This window comes from Solea senegalensis, linkage group LG2 (genome assembly GCF_019176455.1).
Source record: "Solea senegalensis isolate Sse05_10M linkage group LG2, IFAPA_SoseM_1, whole genome shotgun sequence".
Lineage (NCBI taxonomy): Eukaryota > Metazoa > Chordata > Actinopteri > Pleuronectiformes > Soleidae > Solea > Solea senegalensis.
In genome coordinates, this window is record NC_058022.1 from 19391649 (window position 1) to 19406914 (window position 15266).

Consider the following 15266-nt stretch of genomic DNA (forward strand, 5'->3'; position numbering starts at 1 on the left):
GGAAAGGCATGAGGCTGTAACACAGCGTTATGTTCCTCCAGCGCTCCAGATGCTACCATAGCCTTGTGGTTTGTGCTGCCTGTCTAGCTCCTGCACACTTCTGTCATTGCCCTCCTGTTTACCAGGAGCTTATTAGCATTAAAGTGAGAGGAATTAAACCTGAGGAATACCTGAAGGTCTGCACTTAACTATATCCCGGAGACTCTGCTGGAACTCAGGAGGAAATACCTCTTACTTCCTCTCCTACTGTTCTCAACATCCTACCTTTCTTCTCCAGCCTTCCCACCAAACCACACCACACATACACAATCACATACACACACACACAAACCCCCGCCTCCTCTCCTCAACCAACCCTTCTTGCTATTTCACCCACTGTTTTTGTATCCCTTTTTTCCAGGGAGTAACCAAGAAAAAATTTGGGAGCAACAACTTCCGATCAGCACTGGAGAATGGCGTGCTGCTGTGCGAGTAAGTTCTCCACTTTCCTCTGGCACCTCACTTATACCACTCATTTATATAGAAGCCCTCTTCTCTCCTCCAGGTCTGCGCTCCGACGTAAGTGTTACTGATATTTCCCAGACAGACCCCTTGCCGGGGTTTGTTTGTCAGCCACTGTTCTGAGACAACACAGTAGAGGTTGTATTATGTCGCTATTTGATGTTTGCAGTGTCAGATCTGCCCTCTGTGGTCTTGTTTGTGAATATACAGTGTGATCTATTTCAAGACGAGTTGTGTTGTCTGTTTAACAGATGTTACAAATCTGTGGATGGGCACATCGCCATTCTTACTTTAATTAAAGCTGTGAAAAGCTGTGTCGTGAATGGAAAGGCTCCAGCTGAAACCACGTTGGAAAGCCGGGGCACCCTGCTTTCTCATTACGCTGGGTGCATCAAGAGTTCTGATGAGCTGGAGGAAGAAATTTCCTGAAACAGAATTAACTTTCACAGTGATTCAACAACAACAAGCATTGTGGAATTGTGGCTTCTTTTTGTGTGTGTGTGAGAGAAATGTATCGTCATCCGTGTATCTTGTTTGTACAGTTGTATGTGGGCAACACTGCTCGATGGACACAATGATGTGATTTGCACGAATCAGCAGGTAGCCGTAATTACCAGTGGTCCAGCTTCTAAACCCCCGTTAGCATCAGTTCAGAGAAGAAGCGCCTCGTTCTGCTGATTTGAGCCTGGCTCCGCACTCTGCTCCTGTTCATTTAGGGAGCTGTCCATTTATTTCTCAGCACGAGGAAGAGAGAGAGACAGGATTAAATCAATATCACCTAGATATTCAGCCTCCATTTCCATTGTGTCGTGATTAACTTGTCACAACTACTTAGAAAGTGATGTTTAGTGTGGATCCTGCACATAATTGTATCCTACTTATCTTATTAGTTTAAATTATTTCACAGCAGTGAAAGAGACAGCTAGTCTTTTCTTTCTTGCTTAACGTCTTGTCCTACGTTTTGTCCTACGTCAGTCCACCTGCTGAAACAGCTGCACAGAACACAAACCTTAACAAACTGTGGAGTCTCATGTTGATTTTTGTACTATAATTGTACTTTTCTTTACTTTACAAATGGTACTTTTTTGTGCAAAACATGTGATCAACTTTCAATGTTCTGTATAACATTTTATTGAAATGTTACACAGTAGAGTTAGTTTGTAAACTAACCATTAAGAATGAAATCATTGAATACTGTCTGCTAATCTGTTATTAGCAACCAATAATACATGTCATGTTATAAATGCCACAATGGCGTTAAGTTAGAGCTGAAAACAATAAGTGATGTCTTACAGACCAGGTTATTAATCAAGAAAATAATCAACAAATAGTAATAATCATTCCGAGAGTGATTCTTAGTCATTTTAGTGGTCAAATACTGGAGTTGTTTTGCAGTGCAGTATTGCAAAGGATTGCTTTCATTATTTAAGAAATACCTTTGATGCAAAAGTGTTTTTGAAGAAACGTTTTTGATGCCCTTTAAATACAAGAAAGTGCAATGAATGCATCAACAATCCAAACTGTGTTCCTGGGTTGATATGTGGTGGCCCGAGGATTGTTTGGGGTTGTTTCAGTGGAAACAGAGGGTATATTTTAGGAGCACAAGGCCCAGTGTGTTTACATGTTGGTGCGGGCACAGGCCATTTACTAAACTGGAGCCAGGTGGCGACCATTAAACCGAGCCATAAACACACAACACCCAGGCTTTGCAACACTTTTTGTTCCTTTCTCACTAGTTACCCCAGTCTAGACAATGACCAGTTGCTTTCACTGTACTCTCTTTCTGTTTCCATAATGTTCTGTCTCTTTCGTCTGCACACAGGCTGATCAACAAGATAAGGCCTGGTATCATAAAGAGGATTAACCGGCTGCCCACACCTATCGCCGGACTGGTAAATTGTCTTCTTTCTGTTTTGTTTTTGCCCTAAATGTGAGACATGGGACATTGCATTTAAAGATATTACAGCAGTTCTTCCTAATTTTCATAAGGCAAGTTTAACCTCTCATTATAACATGTTCCCATGTTTGTTGAGATGTGAGAAGATGCTGTAAAAGAGGAGGCAACTGAGCTGAGTGGTGACAGGTTTGAGGCACAGCTGCCACTGAAAGAGGGTGTTTGCCTCAGTGGCTTGTCGCTCCTCATATTCGTCCACACTAATAAGTTCAGTGAACATGCGGCTTGAAAGGCCACTGTTGGCATTTGAGTGCACCCTGAAGATGATGTGTGCCATGCTTGAGGCAGCATTCAATTAAAACTTTGGTATGGTATTTGTGTTTTTGATGAGTGATGAGGAGACAAAGGAGTTTGCTTCATGTTAGGTGTTATTTAATCAAACCTTTTTATTCTTGGCGCTGTCTTTGAATCAGCTCGTGGCCCAGCCATTCGAGGCCATGGTGACTCAGTTGAAATAAATGTTTAGGGAGTGTCTGCAGACAAGTTCTCGGGAAGTAGAGGGTTTGAAAACCTTACCTTAAACCCATCTCTCACAAAGTTCTCTCTTGTGGTAGTAATTGAGTCCAGCTGCCTTGAGGAATTATAGAGAACCCCAACTCTAACCTGAAGAGCTTGTGTTGGTGGGATCACTAACACTCAACATGTTTGGCAGTAGAAGAAACAGGCTGGCACCAGACTAGATGTAAACAGCAAACATAGTATTTTCAGCACCAAACATTGTACACCATGCTATCTATGTTATGACATAAATCAAACCCATGCCAGTTTGTTTTAGACTACCAGTAAAATAACAGGCTGAGCACCTGCTGAGGTAATGAGGTAAAGTATCTCCTCCATCAGTAGCACTGGTGTAGCATTTCCGAAACTTGGACATAAACTTTAAGCCACTTGATCATAAATTCTCCCGCAAATATGAAGGCTCCTGGTTGGCTTGCGGCTATCAGTTACTGCCAACCACATGGAGAAAAGCAGAGAGCTTTCCAAACAAACATTACTCACTCACTCTCTCTCTCTCTCTGCTGTGAGAAAAGCTCTTTCCCCAAAGTAGTCAAGATTGCTCGGTCCTCTTCAACTCATCTATGTATATACAGATGAGGAATGAGGAATTCATTTTTTACTCTTTGGAATTCCAAAATAAATCAACCATTAATGTATGTGTTTAGACATTCATCCCCAAATAACATGGAGTGTTGCATAGAATTTGTCTTAATGTATGTTGTATGTGTCTCCACTAAACTTTATCCGAGAGGAAGGGAACGGGAAAAAAAGTCACTGGCAAGAAAAATCTTAACAACAAGAGGACTGTTACAGATGTAGAAGACCTACTAGGGAAAGGGTTCTTGCAGACACGCTTTATTTAATACTCAGATTTGAGCATTTTCTAACATTATGCTCATAACAGTTGTGTATTTGTTTTGCTTTTCTCAGCTTTCCAACTCCATACCATGGCTTTAGCTCTGGCAGAGGACAGCCCAGTTTGGGAAACAGGGGAAAAAATGGAAATCTCTGGTTTTGTGGAATATTTAGCAACTTGGACTCCAGACTCAGGCCTATTTTCTGGCTTCACTTTAGCATACTTTTCTGCCTGTTGTTGATCATTGTGTGCTGTGGGTTTGAGTCATGGCAGCCTGGTTCATGCCAGGTTCTGTTTTTACTAGTGATGGACAGGAAGCTGATATGTAAGTGATGGCCTGACTTTGAGGTCCACTGGGCTTAAAGCAGTAGCATGTACAATTTAAATGTAAAACAAAAGTGTGTTAAAACCTGTTTACACAACACATTTAGTTTACACTGCTCATTAAGTAGCCTCACACATCTCTCACTGGGTTTCTTAGTATAGTGCGTTTTTTTGTTTGCTTGTTTGTTTGTTGTTTTGCTCTGCACGCAGAGTGACGCATTTTATGTCACAACTGAGAAGGCTAGATGGTAGAGGCACACAGCAAAACAGCACCACACACCAGCATTATGGCTGAAAACAAAGGAAGTGGCCATAGAAAGTTTCAGAAGGGGAGTTTAATGCTTAAAGTACCTGCTCTGCCCACCGCATTGCTTTTCTTCCTGAAAATCTGCTTCACTCCGTATACCTGCATGTGCCATCATAGCTGCTGCTGTTTCCTTCACCACACAGCTCCAAATACATGTCCTACATGCAGTCCAAACGAGATAAAAAACCGACATATATCATATAATATGCCAAAGTACTGTAGAAACACACTTACAGAAGACGGCTTCGTAGAGAAAAGCTGAGTCATAGATGTCAGGGTCTTTGAGACCACACACTTTTTTGGCAATTACTCTGAATTCCACTGGGGGCGATAGAGGTAACACACTAAAGCTTAAAGTTGGAGGAAAGGAGTCTCTGCGCACTGTAAATATGCTGTAATTTAGATCATTCTAGATGCTCCCACATACACCAAGCCTTTTTTAAGTTTAAAGAGCAGTGGGGGGTGATAAGCAGTTCCAATGGCCCTGAGGGAGTCTGTACTCGTCTAAATATCTGTGTAATCATCTGTGCAGTGACAGGCACTTTACCATACTTTGTTACTGTGCTTGTGTTGCATGAGTGCGAGTTATGACTGGACCGGACTCTTCAGTGGGATCATGTTATTGAGCCTGTTTCATAACTATTCCATCTCTTCTCAGTTTGCTGTGACAGGACTGGAACATGTGCAGCCTGATATTTTAGCAACAGCTTTGCTTGGTGCTAGGGGTCAGCTGATGGTAATTTTAGAGCATGCATGTCATGGACAGAGGTCATAACAAAGTCACTTTTGTCCCTTTTATATCAAGTCAGACACCCTTTGAGTCAAATCTTTCCTTTTATTAGTGTTAATTGCTTAAATCAGCGTTCTGCATGAGAGGATTAGAGGCTCATGGATGGGTACAGCATATTTAGCAGGATTATATGTAAGTAAAAGTCATCATAACATTCTTTCAACGTCATTGTCTCTGCATGTCCTGGGACTGACTGTTGGGCTTTTAGTTTGTGCGTATTGCTCTTTGAGGTTAAACGACGTTGATACCCAAGGCTGTAATGTTATAATCATATTTAACATGCAGATTAGCGGTACTTAAAAGTTACTGGTAATGTTACCACTGACTTGTTAGTCTACATTCTGAGGTAAGGCGAGTTAGGGAGGACGTCATGTAAGCAACAGCCGCATCTGTTGTCTTTTACCTGCTGTTTGCATTAAATAACAAGGTTGTGCATTGAAGCTTACTGTGAAAATGTATACTTGAATCATGTAACATGTACCTGCTTATCAAACAAACTGAATTTATGCCTTTAATTAGACATCACAGGATGGGAGAAAATCTTTACTGCGTCAAAACGAATAAACAGTGACCCCAGTGGCTCCTCACAAAAGAGAGGGGTGTTGATCCTTGACCTGTAGGGGCCCACAGTGACCTGTAGGGCCCGGCATTGTGCCACTGAAGGACAGGCAAAGCTGCTCGCAAACGATGCCTGCACTCAGAGGTCAGCTCTCTCCTACCATTTGCTAATAAGCATGTTTGACATTTAAATATAGAACAAGCTACCCCTTAATTATTCCAGCCCATGTTGAAACCATGTGTCATTATGTGAAACCCCTTTTAAGAAGTGCTATCCCAATGGGAAGTGCAGACTTATAAACATGACAGTTGGGATTACTACTGAAAAGAGTCATAACCCTGGATTGGTGGTTCCGATTTGTTTGAAGTCCATGACATGTGTGTATATTTATGGGGCAAAATGTATTTTCATTTCACCCACACGTTTGTTGTGCACACATATGTTTGAATTTTAGGCTAAATGAAATGAGTGATATAGCATTAGAGGGAAACTGTCCTTCCACTCCCATGTCCTCTTGACTTGCTTCAGGGAAATATTTGTCAGTTTCTATCACTTGGCTTCATGTTTCATAGCAACCAAATGTCTCCAAAATACTCCACCACCTCATAGATTCCTCAGGTATTCTCGAGAAAAGGGCTTGGCAGGGTAGGGAGGGAACAGTTTCAGGGTGTGAGAAGAACGAGACGACAGCAGGCAATGTGCTCCTGTGTTTGTCATTTTTGCACTCGCATGGCCGGTTGGGTGGGACTTGTGCAAAGCTATGATGTCACTCTTCCAGGTTTTGACTTTGCCCCACCCAAACCCAGCCCACAGGTGGCTTTGCTGCTGTCAGTCAGCTCTTGTCACGCAGCCTCTCCCTCCTGCTTGTGTGTGTGTGTGTTTGTGTGCACTCGGCACTGGGTCACTTCTTATTTGCTACACACACGCTCCTCCCCATTTGTCTGTTCTCTCGTGATATGAACTTTGGAAGCAATGAGTTGTAGGCTGTGTCCCTGCCATCCCTGTCAGAGAACACTTGAGTGATTATTATTTGCTTCTGAAGGTAGATGACTCTCATCGCCACTTTATCTGTGTCCAGGACAACCTCAACGTCTTCCTCAGGGCCTGTGGGAAGCTTGGATTAAAAGAAGCACAGCTCTTTCACCCCGGAGATCTTCAGGACTTATCCACAAGAGTTACAGTCAAGTAAGTTTCAAATCTAAAACAGTTAGTCTACAACTAACACCCTGAGATCAATCCATATTTTTAAACGCAGACCAAACCATGATACATTTTTGACCCTTTAAAACACGTTACTGATGGGACAGATTTTAAACCAGCCATGGTTGCATGTCAGTCAGCCACATAAATGAAACCAGTTTTTTGATGTTGTCGCCTGCTTCCATTCATTTACATAGTTAAGATCAGTGTTTACACGTTTCAATCACACACACACACACACTTAGAGCACATGTCTCCTCATGTGAGGCATGATTCAAGTTAACTGCAGGTCTTAAAAAAAGGTCAGTGCTATTTTCAGTTTGAATGTACAGTATTCTCATGGTGCTGCTGAAGTACAGCACTACATGTATGTATTTCTCTGTATAACAAAGAATGTTCAGAGTGCCTGAGTCTCTGGTGTGAGTGAATAATATCTGATCAAATTCACTTGGTTTTCAAAGTAACTTCCTTCAGTTGTTTCATGGTGCATTCATAGTGTTTGTTGTTTTTTTCCACTTTATGCTCCTGACTTAATTGCATGCTAAGCATAGAGGCATGCAGTATGTAGAACAACCTGTTCAGTTTTTGCACAGGTGTGCCTTTAGGTAGAGCATAGTCCATCCACTTTGATAAACTCCCTATGGCTGTGCAACACAGTGTGTAAAAAGTGCTGGTCAGTAATTACTCTGTTACATCTGTCTTAAAGACATTCTCAGTGGTTGATGTACATACACATGGAATATGAACTGAATAAACATATCTTATCGAAGCTTGTCCTCTTCCCGCTTCACAGCAATATCATCTGCTAAATGTCTGTCTCAGTGTTGTAAATGCAAAGATAATCTTTTATAGACCCTCACACTCTGGGCCTTATCAGACATTTAACCCCCACATAATCTCAAACTAGATATTGTCAGTAAATGTCTTTCTGAATGTGGAGAAACAATACTTAAAGACATACTTTAGTTGGAAAGCTCACAAAAACTTGCCATGAGATATAGAATTACAACAAATGACTTAGTTTATTTCACTCAGTGTTTGTGTTTTTCTGTTTGTCTGCATCTAATCTTTCAAATAAGCAAAACCAAATTCCAAATACTACTACTACTATAGCTCAGCTCTTGTCCACCCTGTCTGCTTGCGTGTGGGGGTTTGGTCAGATGGGGCTCAAAGTCCTATTTTTAGGACCTGGGAGTCACTTTGACAGGCAGGATTGATTGGAATGGTATCAGGGCCCATAAAAGAGGAGCTTTTAATAGTTTGTAGTCTCCTCCTAGTACATTCTCCCCCACCTGTGTTTGTGTGTATACATGTGAGAGTTTAAATGAGGCTGTGGTCCTTTCACAAAAGACCTTTTAATTAGCTAATATAAAGGAAAGAGCATGTTTCAGCCTGAGGCTCTGTTAGTACAGAGACACACGTGGGTGTGACTCACAGCGTCAGCAACTAGTACATGTCACCAGAACATTTCAATCAAAATGAAAAAGAACCATTACAGTTATGCATAAAACACAGCAATAAGGTAAATGTGTGTTCATGAATCATAAGACTAAGGCTGATTATTTAAGGCCCTGGGAAACTGTGTCTGTAAAAACAAATAGTGTATCCACTAGGTCTGTTTTAGGAAGTTTCCTTGTCTCCTCCTCTCACTCGCTGCCTCACTGCCTCTGTACCCAGGAACCATAGACCACAAAATCATGGCTCACACCCGCTTGTGTCTCAGACACACTGAAGATGACCTGATTCTTTGTTGCTGTGCATTAGCCTTAATTAAAGTGTCACAAGTAAAGTGTCACATGCACTGCCCTTTATTTGTTTATCTTTATCTTCATTTCTGTGGCGGCCGGGTATTTAGAAGACATAGAGCACATTGTGTGTCGTTAATTGCGGTTGCAGCACATTATACTCACCACAAACATGCTCAACAGGTGCATGTTTTTCATTTTCTGCTGAACCTGTGGGAGCTGTCACTGTTTTCTTCCGGAGTCAGTCTTGAGAATATGTTAGTGTTTTTGTTTTCAAATCCAGCCTATTCTCTTTTTCCCTTTTTTGCACAAAGACATAACATTGTGGAGGTGTTTGTGTTTGTGGGCACAATTATGTGGTTCCCCAGCTACAGTATTTATAACTGATGGCACACAGTGAGTAACTTGAGGAGATAATCCCAAACAAGGCTGCAGACATCCAACCAGTGAAAGCTTTTCACTGTTACTTATCAGAGTCTAGGCAAATGAACACAGCACAAAGCGAGGGAGAAAGTAGTTTCTGTCAGCTGTCTTTGCTTCTCGTGTGTATCGAACTGCCACTCCCATAAACCCAGTCTGACAGGTGCTTTTGCTCAGCTTCCCTGTTCCCTGTTTCAGCAAAAGTGCGGTTGTTGTCCTGCTAGTGCTTTATGGAGGTTTCCATAGGGGCTATTTATAGATTTTGTCTTTATGCAGTATAAAGCAACTGTTAGGAATACCTTTTTTGTCATTAACTTCCCCTTTTGTGTGTGTGTGTGTTGGTTTTAATCAAATGTCCCTCTATTTTTGAAACATACTGTTGCTAAAACAAAGAGTCAAGTTATTAATGAACTGAGATACGTCAGTTGCTATGTAGACTATTAGTCAGTTAATTCATTATCACATTCTTAAAATATCCCCCATTTTTGGGTTTAGGGAAATGGCCATCTGTGGACCAAACAATAACATATCCATAAACATATTAATTCATACACTGTTTAATTGACATAAATGAAAGAAGCCATCTAACTAATGCAGGATTAGATTTATCATCTGACGTTTTTACATATTGAGAATTTCTATTTGAAATATAGATACGTTTTTAGCCACATACTGTACATTCACCAGGAACACTATCAAATAATTCATTCCAGCCTGGTTTGTCTCCACAGCCATAAAATATTATTGAATGTCTGCTGTGACCTTTGAGCTTTACAAGTGTTGTCTTATTGGCCCCGACACCATCTGTGATGCATATTGCTCTTTTGCTTTGTGTTGTGAAACGCGCTCTCTGATAACAACGTTTATCACTTTCAAGCAGATTCAGTATCTGATCTGTCATAAAAAACATGACAGGCTGTTTCTGTTGAGTTACAGAGACGTGTGTTCTAGAAGATTTCCTTTCACTACACACATGTCAATGAACTATAGTACAGTACAGTCTGAAATAAGACTGAAAATGACTGAATCTGATTTGTCATTGGTGTTTATGATTCACTGGCCACTTTGACGAAACCCTTGTTCGTTTGTAGCGTAGATGAATCATCATTGAATATTTTAGTCCTCTATCTAACTCTATTCACTTCCTTTAGACCCTAAAACTGCTGCTGGGTAATCCTGTGGGCTTGGTATCCAGGCTGGAGTCGGATCACAACTCCAAAGCACATAGTTTTGTCCTTAATGACATTAAATGTCAGTAGATTACTTCACACTTGACCTCTACAAGTGTAACAAGTACCATTTGTCACAGAGCTTACACTCAAATGGGACATCTGGCATTGCAGCTGGAAATTGCAGTGCTTGTCGAACCAAGGATGCAGATGCTGTTATTCTGTTACACATTATGCTGTCACAGTGTAGCTGCTGAGGAGTCCTCATGCTTACTCAGCCTTTTCCAATATGTGAGATACAATGACCAGAGGAATCACTGCATATCATGTCTGAACAACAAACTTTGTTTTTTTACATTTACCAAAACATTCCTTTGAAATATGAATTACAGTTATATTGTTAACACCCCATCCGTTATAAAAGACGTGAAATGAACTCCATCTGAATCAGCTGCATTAACAATAAACCACTGCTGAAATGTTAATGTTAATAATGATTCACTTTGTGATACATAAAGTCATAACACTGCAACCGATACTGAGTAATTAATGTTTTTCTAACTGGAAAGAGCACCAAGAGCACACACCTCAGTCAACATGAATCTGGATCTGATCAGGAGCTGCACCCACTTTACATTTATACTTTCATAATGCTCTTAGCATTAGTTCTTGATCTCACAATATTCAAGTAAGTGGAAAAATCGTAGTGTTAAGTACATTTTTTAGTACATTTTGCGTTACCATGCTGACAAAGACACAGGCAAATCATCTAAGTGATAAAATAATCATGTGACAGTGTGAATGAGGTTGTCTCATAGTGACGAGCATTTTGAGAACTGTCACCTGTGACTGTCCCCAGCTTTCCAGAGATTTATAGTGTTTAGCTGTTTAACACTTCACTGTTTCAGCTCATTCTCACTCACTGCTCCCATGGCGTTATTTCTGGGTGCAACAGGCAGCTGTTTTCAGTGACCTAGCTCTACAAAACCCACTGACCACCACCTGCAAGGGCAGCACCAGACCACAAGACAGACATAGTAAGTCATGTAATTCCACTCAGACGTTGTTTGAGCCCACAAGCCAGAGCAAAACGTGAACATTTGACTTATATTATCTGAGCCCGATGACTCCAAATCAATCCAGTGATGATATGCCAGTGCTGTTTTCACAGCAGTACCAAAAAAAAGACATTTTTGCTGCTTTAATTTACTTATTCGAGTAATTATTCTTGAACACAAGACCTTTGATTGTAATGAAGTCATTTGGTATGCACCCAGATTTTCCTTCACGACCTCCACTAACTGACTGAACAAATCCCCCGCTGAGCTGAGTCCAAAGTCTCACTCGTTCCTGCCGTTTGATTGAGCAAATTATTGACATGGGTTGACAACTCCCCAAACTTTAAAAAAGGAAACTGCCTGATAAGGGCATATACATCAAAATCTTCTTGCTCGTGACCCTTACCACAGAATAGAGGTCGAGGAGTGGCTCTTTGATATGATTACATGATTTGGATTATGTAATAACATGCCTGGCAGCGGATCAAACTAAATATTTGAATTACATGAAGGAATGTACTGTTTCCTACAGACAAACATGACAAACTATACAGCGTCTTATCAGAATTTATTCAGCAGCCTTTGTACTTGTGCATATTGTAGAGTTACCTCAAAGAAGACTACTGCCCTGTGTGTTCATTTCCTGGGTGTGGCTCGATGAGCTGGCACCTCACACCATGGCTTCACGTTATAATATGCGACACTGCTGCCATCACTTCTCAGTGCAGCGTTAAGTCAACTGTGGTTAGATTGTGCGACGATGATGAACAGCCAATAAACTTTCTTCACCCTGGACACGGCCCTGGCTGTAAAAGGCCAATACAAGGGTTATAGTTGTGCTCTGGAGATGACTCGGAGAGCAAAATGCCAGTCTCTCCCTGTGTCAACGCTCACAGAGACTGCAGTGTCTGCGATGAGTATCACACAATGATGCCCGACACTGTCTCACACACAACTGATGATTGAAGGATATTGCATCTCCCGATCTTCATTGCAGAGGTATGGTTCTGATGCACACTCATTAACTGAAGGCTTCGATAGAGAAAGAATGTGTTTGTCGTCTCTTTATTATTAAGGATGCAGTCGCTGTTTTGATGTTTCCGATGAATATACATGGATAGAGTGATATCCTGTGGTGTCAGTTCATTGTTCAACTGCAAATTTTGTCTCGCCACGTGACGATGAGTGTGATGTGACATGAATGAAATTGGGGAAAAACAATCATTAACTTTGGCTCAGATGAAGAAGTTACTTGTCTAACATTTGAATATTCAGTCACACATCTTTCTTTGTATCTCTGGTTTGCATTGGCAGAACACACAGTACTTGACAGCTTCAGGGTAAATCAAATTATTTGGCCATGCAATTAGAAACTTGTTATGGTAAAATATATATAGTTTCGATCTGTTTTTCATAAATTAACTATGTTAAATTTTAGTCATCTAAGTTTTGTCACATTTGAGCAGCTATTTGTCAGATATTTTCTGTTCTGATGGAATCGCATGAGTATTTTTGCTTTTACCTTTGAAATGTGAAAAAACATGACTAATAATTAATATAATGAATGATAATGAATGTCTTATGAGCATGATGAATAGTCATGCTACTTTGTCAAATGGGAAGGTTTCCTTTGTATACGTAGTGTACAGTATGTATGTACATACGTTCAAAAAGGGGTCAGCCATTTACTGACCTGTGAACTGTCTGTATTCCATTTGAAAACGAAACATAAACATGCCAAAATCCCATCTTTAAAGCAGCACTATGCAAGTTTATGTTTAAAGAAATCGTTTGCGTCCTTACACTTTTTATGTTTGGTGAGTGGGCAGAATGGAGTAACGTCAGCAACACACAACATCAGTTACAACTGAAACTACCAGCAAGTTATATAAAGTGTTAATATCATACCAAAGGTTTCAGGTAAAGTTATTGTTTTTCTAATCATCTCAAACCAAGACATTTCATTATGTTCTAATGTATTATATTTCTAAATGCTTTAATTTCTCTATTTGTCCAGACACAAATGTCTGCCTCATTCAACCTGCACATTACATGTCAAAACATCAATGTAATCCAAATGTTGCTGCTATTCCTAACCTGTACTCATTGGAACTTCAGTTGCATGGCATGTTGTTGGAGGTTGTGCTCAATCATATGAGCTCTCAGCTGATTCCAACAGGCTGCAGTAATGTCCGGAGGCTCCTAAGGCCTGAAAAAGAGTCCCTTTTATTTTTTTCTCTCTGTTCAGTAATCACCCCTACAGCCATAAATGAGCATAAAGTGAAGCAATGTGGTTTGTAGTGTTGGTAGACAGCTTCTTATTTTCTGGACCTGGCTATCACTACGTCAATCTTATGCACTTTGTGCCTATGTGCCAAGCCACACAAAAGAGGGCATTTATTTCTGATTCTGCTTTTACTGGGTCTATAAATTCGCAAATTGGTAAACGCCCATTTCAGTTTTTACCATTGGGAATTGGAGTGTTGGAAACCCCTGGTGTGAGATGACGCTTAATGGTGGGAAAGTTGATCGACGTCCCATCTAGTTTAAGTGTCGGTGGTGGAAGAAATGCTCAAATTCTTTCATATGTGAAGGCACCAGGAGAGCAATGTAAAAATATTCCTTTAAGGCTGCAGTAATAATCACTTAAAGAATGCATCGTGTACCACCTGCTCTGCACCGACCAGCAGACAACCACAATAAGTACTAGCTGTTGAGCGTAATGGTTCATTTAGTGTTAAGAGACCAAGTACGCGGCTAAAAGACAGAGAATATGATGCTGCTCTGTAACAGCTGCGAGTGTATGCAGCATATGTAAACGACTTTAATGTACCACTCATCATGAAATGAATGTAGTTCCACTACATCCATGTGGCCAAATAATAAACACAAAACCAGCATCAAGTACAAAAAGGAATGAGTAATACTGTTTTAATAATTGGCATCAGCTGATTATTTCTTTTAATTAGTTCATGTTGATCAAGTATTACATTTTTGTATACACATTTTTGTTGAAACGCTTCTTAGTGCACTAAAAACTTTATTTTTTTCCTCCTAACTTTTATTTGACAAAGTTTAGTTGTTGTTTTTTTGATTACCTATTCAATTTATCTAATAATATTGACTTTATGAATTAGGTATTAACATTAAACATTAAAAATGTAATGTAAGTGCAGCTCAGGCATCCGGACCATGCATTTTGTTCAATTAAGATTTTGTTGAGATATTAATAAAAATAAGTTGAGCAGTTGTATCTCTTTTTCATTAAACTTACATATTTTTATGAGATGGAGGAAAAACAAGAAAACTGGCCCAAAAAACGTCAGTATCATATATTGTTCATCCACTGCCCCTATTTCGAATGCATTGACCAAAGAACTGCCAATATCATTTAACCTCTAAATATAATGTAAGACAATATTGAGCAAGTTGACCTGTCTGAGCCTCAAACAGTTACTCATTTTAAAAGTATTCTACATGAAACAATTGTGCCAAGAAGTCACAAGCCAAAAAATAATTAATCTAGTTTGATCTAAAAGAGTCTAAAAAGTCTTAAAAGTTGTTTTTTTATGTTTATAATTTCCCCATGCCTTGATTCAAGCAGCTTGCTGGAACATATTTGATTGCCAGACAGTATAAGGTTTACCAAATCAAGTGTTCATATGTTCAGTGGCAGTGCAGATATTACACATTACACATAGGAGGAATGTGTCGAGGATGTACATCTTCCTCTGTCACTGCTATGATCACTGTATGCACTGTTTGTTTTATCGTGTGCCTTTAAATAGACACTACACTCAATTTAGGTGACAGGTAGTGTACACATGAGAAATGTAATGTCAGTCTGGCAGGTGGAGACTCCGGGCATTGTTTGGTCTCATAGAA

General features: G+C 40.2%; 1 protein-coding gene across 12 annotated transcripts in view; it reads left to right on the top strand.

Moving 5' to 3' along the window:
- Window positions 1-15266, top strand: part of lmo7a (LIM domain 7a) — a 47546-nt gene that overhangs the window by 6263 nt on the left and 26017 nt on the right. For all 12 annotated transcript variants that reach the window (XM_044049699.1, XM_044049715.1, XM_044049630.1 and 9 more), the window contains 3 exons: window positions 401-471; window positions 2324-2393; window positions 6868-6974. In XM_044049699.1, coding sequence (XP_043905634.1) covers window positions 401-471; window positions 2324-2393; window positions 6868-6974 — 248 coding nt within the window. The remainder of the gene's footprint in view (window positions 1-400; window positions 472-2323; window positions 2394-6867; window positions 6975-15266) is intronic.